General features: G+C 37.3%; 1 protein-coding gene across 1 annotated transcript in view; it reads right to left on the reverse strand.

Moving 5' to 3' along the window:
• Nucleotides 1–2,568: 2,568 nt before the first annotated feature.
• The window catches only part of tacr3a (tachykinin receptor 3a), a 38,393-nt gene continuing 31,182 nt past the window's right edge, over nt 2,569–9,779 (reverse strand). The window contains exons 4-5 of the mRNA XM_015036490.1: nt 4,298–4,494; nt 2,569–3,935 (exon numbers count right to left, since the gene is read on the reverse strand). Of these exons, the coding sequence (XP_014891976.1) occupies nt 3,611–3,935; nt 4,298–4,494 (522 nt within the window). The 3' untranslated portion in view covers nt 2,569–3,610. The remainder of the gene's footprint in view (nt 3,936–4,297; nt 4,495–9,779) is intronic.

Consider the following 9,779-nt stretch of genomic DNA (forward strand, 5'->3'; position numbering starts at 1 on the left):
AAATACAGGCAAAGATGATGAATATCTCCTCACCCACCAAAAACAAGCAAAAACATCAGATGGGTAAAAATGGGTGATCACAGCTATTGTTTGTGAGCACAATTTTTTATTGGATAAAATAATGCTTTTTTTTTAATTAAGTAAAAGGAAATACAGTGTTGAAAGAGATGAACTTAGGAGTTGTTGAGTGGAATGAGACATGGGCCCTTTTGCAAAATATTAATGTAAAATTATGGGATGGATCTAATGCAAGAAAATTAAGACTGTTTCATAAACTCCATGGCACAAAGTACAAAGTATTATGATGTGCCAGCTGCTTTCAGAAATGGTAGAACTGATGTTCTTCGACATTAGAGTGATAAAGCCAATGATCACAATTGGAACAAAGACAATATCTATCTACGTAAATGCTCCCATATCTTAAGTATGAACTATTTTGCATTAATGCTAGCATTCTACTCAATGCCATCACTCACCTGCAACATTCAATCTTTTGTGCTTACTTTTTTCTTTGTTGTTTTTTAAATCTCATTCATGGAAATCAGTCATGGTGACCTACGAGTCTGAACACAATTAGGAAGAGAAATAAATAAAAATAATGGTATATGCCCTTTACATGACCATCAATAAAAGGTTCAACACCTCCCACAAAAACGATCTGACAACAGCTTAGAAATGTAAAACACTCATATGCATAGAGCGTATTTCCTCACATTCTTATGGTAATACTTTCATGAAGTCTCCAAACATTCAAATTTACGTTGACCTGTAACCATAATGTTACAAAAGTAAAACTTCAACAGCAAGTAAATCAATATAATGCAATACAATAAAATCAGTGTTAACTTTCTGTCAAATAATTTAACATGTTTAAACAAAAAAAAAAAAACAAACAAACAAAAAAATATGCTGTTTTTGGTTCCTTTCATGTTTTGTACTGTAAAATATGTATTTGTGTGTGCATTCTAACTTTTACATTAAAATTTATGTGACCTACATATTAAATAAAACCGATATTCTCCAAGTAAATTTTAGAATTCAGTCACCAAAATGCTCCAAAAGCAAAAAAAAAAGAAAAAAAAAAAAAGAATATATAATACTCATATTTTATAAGACCTGTTACGACTGGCTCAGGGTCATAAATGAAACAGGATTTATTAACAAAATCTATAATAGAATTTGCATGTCATTATCAGTGGCGTAATGCAAATACTTGGATGTGCTGTGTGTATATGGAAATGCTAAGATGCAAAAACAAAGACAAACTCCAATGTTTGTTGGAGTTTGTCCAACAAACATTGGACAATGCATGCCACATGCCACATGCACGACCACCTCGTGCATGTGGTCGAGCACCACATGCACGAGGAAGAAGAGCGGATGATGAGCGTGACCATGAAGGAAGAAACAGCCAGCCTTAAATATTCTGTGCTGTGGATTAGCAAATCAGTCACACCTGCACAGAGGAGCAGCACAAGAGCAGACACACAAACACCTGCAGCCCAGCTCAGTGGGCCTAGGGGTGTACCAGATAAAACATATAAACTTAGTGCCACTCTGAGTTTAGGATTAGTTAGGAGTTGCACTTAAATAATGAAACCAGGGCGGTAAGTACAACTGACTGCTTTAGAATGAACACTTGTGCTGTTTTGTGATGCCATCCTTAGCAGTAAAATAAGTAAGGAGGTTGTATTATCTGTTCTTTGTTTGATTGCTGAAAAAATGATGAACAAATAAATGAATAAACAGACCTAAGATAAGGCCTTACCCTTGAGTTGAAATGTCAAACTGGCAAAAAAACAAAAAAAAACAATTCAATGTAATTATCGTGGAAAGTTTTGCCTTAATTGACATGGCAACTTATCTATAATGATGTTTTTACTTTTTTTTTCAATGAGATAGCTTGTTAATTCAAATTACAGTCATCTGAAGCATTGTTACATAGAACACTAAATAAAAAAAACAATACACAAGCAAGCTTGAGAAGTAGACTGCCTTCAACCTTCAGCTTCAAATGACCGCCAGATTGTTTTTTGAGTTCTGCAACATAGAAGAGACTTTGAATGCTGGCGTTGCTGAGGCTGTTTTTCTCATTGTAGTTTCTGGAGGAGAATGGAAATTAAACTCAGTCTAAGTGACCCCATTCCTTCAGACTGCAGGAAGGTTAAATGTAGATACAAAAAAGCTCATGTGATATTCACATCAGTTGAGCCTGGTAGGCAACATAATGTCTACAGTCAGATTTAATTTATATGTAAACTTTTTTTTCTTTTATTCTCAAATGCTTATTTTCCCTCATTTTTTGGCACCACAAGTGGTGTTTGAACTCAACTAATCAACTTTTGACAGGTTGGTTATCAACCTACGTGTTCTTCTTTGGAATTTTTACTTTGATTCTAATTGGTAGTAATTGAAAAATAAAGCAAAAAAATAAAAAATAAAAATCCATGAAGTTTGGCCTGATGATTAGCTTTCAAAATAGATAAAAGTCTTTAAAAAGTGGTAAATGGGTAATTACTGGTAAAAAAAAAAATGGAAAAAGAAAATGAAAGGAATATCCAGTCAAATTGTTAAAGCCAACATGTTTTACTGGGTACAAACAAGTAAAGAAAATATCGAATCTGCCCCATGATTGTTTTATAAGTACAAAAAAATGATAGTAAACCTAAACATAAACAATATTTGCCCAAAAATCTTGTTAAAATTGTCTCACTTTTAACATGATTCAATATAAGTTCCAACTACTGAACTATTCATCTAGCATAACACATTCTAGTAATACTGCATTTGCAACAACGAGCCAAAACCATAAGGCTTTCTGAGAATTCACTGCAAAAACCATCGAAAGAAACGAGCTGCACTTAACTGTGGAAATTCACTTCACTGGAAAACTCAGCTCTGGACGGGTTTGTTAGGTTCCCGTCAGTAAGACTGTCCCTCAGCCTGTGTATTGATGAGCTGCAAATGAATACTAGATTTCACCACTGGCTTTTTGCCAGTTAGCGGGGCACATCCCGTTCAATTGTTATATAACCGAGAGTTAAACTCAGAGCCACATATGGAGTTAAGCAGAGTTCAGTCAGCAGCTTTTCCACTGATAACTCTGCAGAGGCTTGTCCATGTGCGGCCATGCATGGCCACGGGGTGAACAGCTGGAGAACGTGTACTGCAAATCACATTATCTCACAGTTTTTACAGTGGAATGTATAAAATATTTCATTCGTACATAACTGCTAATATGTACTTTCAGATTTTTTTTTTCACAGGTTCTAATGCTGATTAAGGAAGTCTTAATTGAGGATATTGTATATCAACTGTGGGGATTTTTAAACTAACATTTGAACAGCAGCGGCTATTTAAATAATGCAGTCAGGACTGCATGTTAGGCTGAGAAAGTAGTCAGATGATTATTATGGTTTGCACAGCCTCTCTACATGCTGAGGAGTCCACGTTTAATTCTAGACATACTGCAGCGTCTGAGCCAAGCTACTGCAGCATGTGCCTGTGTTTGAACAGCCTACGCTGTTTAAATTTCTTTACGTACACACACACAAACATGTACATATATATATATATGAGGTTTTTATGTGGATCTCAGCAAATGTGCTCTTCAAGAAAATTCCTCAATTTCGGCTTTCGGTGCGACCCCATTTTGTGATCCTGCACCAGCACCACTGGAGGCAAGGATCTCCGACTGGCGTGACGTGACGTAGCTTCTCTTCCTGACAGGCAGGGCGCGCTCGCTTCCTCCTGCACCGCCATTGCCTTCAGCAGGGTCGTAGACCACAACCATGGTGGTATCCATCCGCGTCAGCGTGTACATGCTACTCTGGCGTGTTTGGTGCAGTCGTATTGAACGCAATTCCAGCTCGTCGTAGCTGGATGCCTTGATGAAGGGGCACCAGCGAAATGCCCTCTTGAAGCCGGTTCGAAACCTGGGACCAGATCAGCAGAAGGGACTGTTTTAAGAGGGTGAAGCTGCAGAAGCTGAAGCACAAAACAAAATCTGTTTGATGTGCATTTTTGAGACTTTTCTTCAATGATATTGAAGTTTAAATTGTTTACTGGTACTGGAGGTATGTAACTTTCTTGGTAAGACTTTAAAGTGCTTTGCAAAAATAATTACACTTTAACTTTTCAGTTAACTATTATGCTTTACTTTGTCCAATTAAACCCCAGCCTGTGTTCCTGATATTACCATAGTAACATGTAATTTTCCCAAAAAATAAAGGGTTAAAAGTTGAAGCTGAGTTGAAGCTTAAAGTTGTAAACCTTGAACAATCTCGTGGGAACCCACCTGCTGTTGAGGCAGCAGTAGATAACAGGATTATACATGGTGGAGCTCATGGCCAGCCACAGCACTGACAGGTAAACCTGCTGGATGTACTTCCACTTCATCAGGCGTTTATCGAGACCGGTCACAATGAAGTAGAGATGATACGGCAACCAGCAGAGGGCAAAAGTCACCACCACAATGATCATCATCTTTACCACCTGTAACAGAAACAGAGGGCAACTGTGATGGTATTCTGCATGCCTGTGGAAGTTACAAATGAAAAATGGTTCATGAGCATCTCTCAAAGTCCGTCAGTTTTATCATTTTGGCCATCACTTGGACGTTTGCAGGAACAGGAAAAAAAAAAAAAAAAAAATTTGTAAATTATAATGTTTGTTCAGCTGAGTTTATTTAATCTTTGTTTAATTTATTTGGGTAGGGTAGTTGTCTGCAGCCAGTAAATATAAGAGCCTCATTCCTGTTTGTCAGACAAGGACTCACACAACACAAAACTGTTTTTAGAGATCGATTTCTCATCACAAAAATCCCATGCTGACAGAATGTTACCTTAGTGACATTGTCTACAACGTGTCAATTAAAACAGTTGATGGCAGCGGAGGAAGACACTTACAGAATGGGAAGCTTTGGCCACTCAACGAGTGCTATGCTCATCTTTTAAGCTTTTCTTTCCCCTTTACCTCAGATGTTATTATAATCCATTTTGTATACTGAAGTAAAATACAACAGAATATGTTTGGACAGTGCTGTTAATTATTTAAGTACACAATGTGCCAGGTCCTTCTAGACAACTAAACAGATGCAAAACAGACCCACTCCTGCAGTGCTGCTTGTGCGTTAACATGACCGCATCGGTTGCCCTTGTGCACAAAATACTTAAATACTAATATCTGTCCTGGTAGATTCAGATAAAATTGGATCTCGCCAATTGCAACAATTCACCTTCTGGCACGAAATTTGTCCTGAATTTTCAGATCCTCCACAGGCGCAGTGCAAAGAGATATAAACATAAGCAATTCATTCTATACCCCCACTATATACTATGCTAAAGATGCATGTTTCTCTACTTTTATCCTCACTGCCCTCGTCCTGATTTTAAGGATCCTCTCATCCTGATCAGGCCGACATCCTCCTGACAAGAGCTCTCGCAGCTTCTCATCTCCATCACTACTTGATTCTAATTCACCTTCACTATTGCCTATGAACATTTTGGATTAGGTCTACTTTGATTTTTTTTGACAAATCTGCCTGTATTGTAAATTATTCCGGAGATAAAGATCAGTCACGGATTGTCTCGAAGCACTGCGTGGGAATGAGGTCCTCGTGACGCAGGCTGGTTCTCAGAAGTGCTCAGCAGGGATCCTTGTAGAAGAGCCACAAGAGACAAAGCAGCCTCCCTTGAAATCTAAACAGTGGTCTTTGTTTTGAGTGAAGGTTTCAAAAAGGTTTATGGTTTAACACAAGTCATGTTGTAAACTGCACTGTGTGGCTCCATGAGAGTCATAAAGTGGTATCTTATTTTGTTTTTTTGTGACAGTCTTGAATTAAAACAGAAGCACTCAGGACAATACAACTAACGTTATGGGGAAAAGGATCAAAGATTTTAGGTAGACAGCTCACCTTTTTTTTTTTTTTATACAGCATTTGCAGTGAACTTTCACAGAAATACACGTCTGAGTATTTTAACAGACATGTGCCATTTCGGTATGTGTAGCTCCAGTTTCTGTTACTGGGAAAAATGAAGTGTGTTAAGATTAAATTCTTTGTTTTTTCTTAAGCCACATCAGGTCCGACATTTTGTGTCAGACCTGATGTGGGTCCCCTCCAGACCTCCTTTCTGGAGGGGACCCTCAGATGAGCCACGGCACGCTGCCAGTCACTTAATGTTCTCCTTCTATGGATAATGCATTTGGCCCTGTCTTCATTGTTTAACCATGACTAAGCTTTTGCTTTTTCATTCTATACACTTGAAAACTGGCTTAGAACTTATTTGCTAAGCTTTTTTTTTTCTCTAAACGAAGCCTGCTACTGCTGTTATTTATTTTACTTTTTTTCACAGAAATTACTCCTAGCTCTGTACTTCTGTGTTTCTTATTTTTGTGTGTATGCTATGTCTTGTTTCACTATTGGCATGAAAATGAGTGCGCAGGCTTCAAACAGACATGGATTTTATTCTCAGATTATAAATCCTGATATTTATGCAGCTAATTTTGAGATTTACTCATGAGAAAATTATTTCTTTTTAAGATCCCCCCCCCTCCCCCACAGATGATAGATGTTGATTATGGCACCCACAATAAATGGATCAGCCTTGTGTGAAACAAATAGGCCACAGAAACTAATGTGAATTTTCTCTGCGTACGATTCAGATCACAGACTGAAATGCCCTAACATCTAAAAGTCTGCCAGCGGGAGAAAGACAAGTCAAAACGTTTTCAGTCTGAGCCTGAATACCTGATTGATAAACCCAAAGCCTTTACTAGGATATAGATTTGAGGTCCCCAGGGGTGCTTTTGCATTCAGACAATCCCACAGAATTACAGCACCAACTTCAGGCCCCTTTTACTTATTGCCCCCAACACAAGGGCTGACATGCTTTCATCAAGGTGTTGTGTGGAAGTATTGAGGTAAAATGACAGGTGGAAGCTGATCTACCATTAAAAACACCTGTAAGCTGGTAGCGGAGGCATTCACAGTGGGTGTGTAAAGAAGGAAACAGCATGTGCTGCAGTCTAATGAACAGTACCGTTGGCATCCAGCTGATTGTATGATGGCAGATTGTTCTGTGTAACCACATAGGATTGGATCACCTCACTGTGGTATGTGGGAATTACCAAACAAAACCAGCTTGACAAAAAAAAAAATATGTTGCTTTTTGTGCTGATTACATTTAATAGTGTGAAAAGAGCTTTGGTCCCATTGCATTGTGTGTGTTGTGAAATAAAATACTGGCAAATCATCAGTTTACAAAACGTGAAAAAAAAGCAATAGATACATAACAAAAAAAAAAAACTTTCACCAGCTAATCTTTATTTGGCTTTTATTAGCTAATCTAGCTGCAACTCATTTCTGAGAATGTTCTGTCCCAACATGGTGTTTATCTGAAGCACTCATCCATGCTTTTCCAGTTCGCTCAGGTCATCTGCTGTCGGCCTTTTAAAAATACCAAGTGTCAGCTACAAAACTGCCTTGCTTTCTGTGAACTGGTGCAGCCAAACAGTGGAGTTGAATGTGCTCTATCACATCCTTCCATGCAAAATAGGGAGCTTTTTACATGTTTCAACATAAACTCAGCTGTCTAGGATTTATTATTTCCTCAATAATAATAAAAAAAAAACCTCTATTTGTCTTTTTGGTTTATCTAAAGCAATTCCAATTTGCTTTGAGCTTAAATAAAAATAATCTTTTCCTTCTAATCGCAGAGCAAACAAAGAATGTCTAAATATGTCTCAAGAGGCAGAGAAGCCATAGATGAACTCGTAATCAAGACAAATTACATAAATGATAAGATCCAAATACATCAGTTTGTACAGTAGATAATGAAAGTATTTTGGTTTTTAGATAGAATATAATTCATGAAGTAAGCATACAAGCCAAATGTAAAACAGAGGACACAAGTAAATCCCAAAAGCTTTTTTTTTTTTTTTTACCATAGTAAGCTGGTGTCATTGTATTTTTCTGAATAGGAACACTGTGTGCAGTACAACCAACTCTTAAAAAAACAGATGGTCAACACTGTTGCCACACAAGGTTTGAATTCTGTAGTTTTGCAAATGTGACAAAAACTATGTTTCTTAATCAACTATGGTCAGAAACAATGCGAGTTATTTATGTTGAGGGGCAGTGAACTAACTTGGAGTGTGAGCGTTAGAGACTCAAATATAGACAAAAACTATATTCAGAATAGGTTTCTAGCCAAGAAGAAGAAAAAGCAGAAGAAGAGTTTTGATTTTGGAAGGAAATGATCAACAAACAATGTAAAGGTTACTGTAAAGAATACACAGCTTTTAATGACACTTAATAGGAAACCTCTGATTTTTATCCAATTAAAGCTCTCCTCACCAGGCCTTTAGTAGAGGTGGACAGCCATGTCTTGAAAGTTTTGAAGTTCTTCCCAACTTTTTTTTTAAAATAATGGTTCAACACTGCTCTGTGACATGTTTGGACTTTGAGATATTGTTTTATAGCCTCTACGTGCTTTAAGCTTATCCACGACTTTACTCCTGACTTGTCTGCTGTGTATCTTTGTATTTACGATTTCGTTTGATCACCAATGTTCTTTAACAAGCCTTTCACGGAAGAGCTGGATGTATGCTGAGAATAAACGAATCACATAATTTACTAATTCAGAGAAATGGATTCACTCAATTTTATATACGGGCATTAAGATTTAAGTCGTGGTTGTCAGATTTCTATTTTTAATTTTTTTCTTTCTTTTTAAAATGTGTACAACCTTCCTTCAATATTTTATATTGGTCAAACACTAAATCACAATAAGACACACATTTGTGGTTTTAATGTGAGAATGTTCAAAGTGTCTGAATGGCTTTACAAAGGATTGCACCTGTCGACCTGTAAGATGAAAACCATGACATTTTTATGAAGAGAGCAGAAGAGAGAAAAAGACGCGACTCCTGTTGGTTCATCCCTCTCTGCAGAAGAGAAAGCTTAGAGAAAGCTCATGAGCTAAACTTGTATAATGCTTAAGGACTCAAGGAACTGACTTACACACACATTTTTGCCATTACCTCTATTTATCTGATTGGACTGGTTGATGTTTTGTTCTCTGGTAGAGTCGAATGTGTTTTAGCTTTTATTTATATCACATGTTTAGTGTATGGGACTTGTTCCACTACTTTCTCCTGCTTTTCTGAACACAACCTTATAAGTCTAAAAACTACGCGGTCCTTACGTTCCTCTCAAACTGCACGATGCTCTTCAGATCAACTTCTCATTGATCAGATCAGTATTTTACCACCTTATTACTCTTTCTTTTTTATTTCTTATGTAGCGCTTTCTGGTGTCTAAGGCTAGATCTGTTTAAGGTTACACCCCAAGAAACTGGTTTCACTACATTTCCCATGAACCCCTGTTGTAAAGCATTCCACTTAGTTAACTGCAAATGTCTGACCCATGAATAAGGAGACTTTATAAAAGCATAGCATTTATTTACCAAACTTCAGAACGCAATTTAAAGTAGACCACATGTGAAAATATACCATCACACCGAATATGGTCACCAGCAGACCTTATGTCTGCCTGAATGAGTAGAAATTAAAGGAACAGGTTTGTATGTTCTTTAACCTTCTACTAACCAGGAAAATACAACAGGCTTTGACAAATACCTGGTTCAGAAATAGGGACTTTCCCTGTCTTTTAAACGCTTATAGAGTTCTAAATTGACTTATTCTGAACAGTCCCGAACACATAGGAGTCCTTTAGTCTGAACAAAATACATTTAAAATAAATGACAGTTTTTAATTAG

Source organism: Poecilia latipinna, unplaced genomic scaffold (genome assembly GCF_001443285.1).
Source record: "Poecilia latipinna isolate Pla-1442-1.1 unplaced genomic scaffold, P_latipinna-1.0 Scaffold370, whole genome shotgun sequence".
NCBI classification, from domain to species: domain Eukaryota; kingdom Metazoa; phylum Chordata; class Actinopteri; order Cyprinodontiformes; family Poeciliidae; genus Poecilia; species Poecilia latipinna.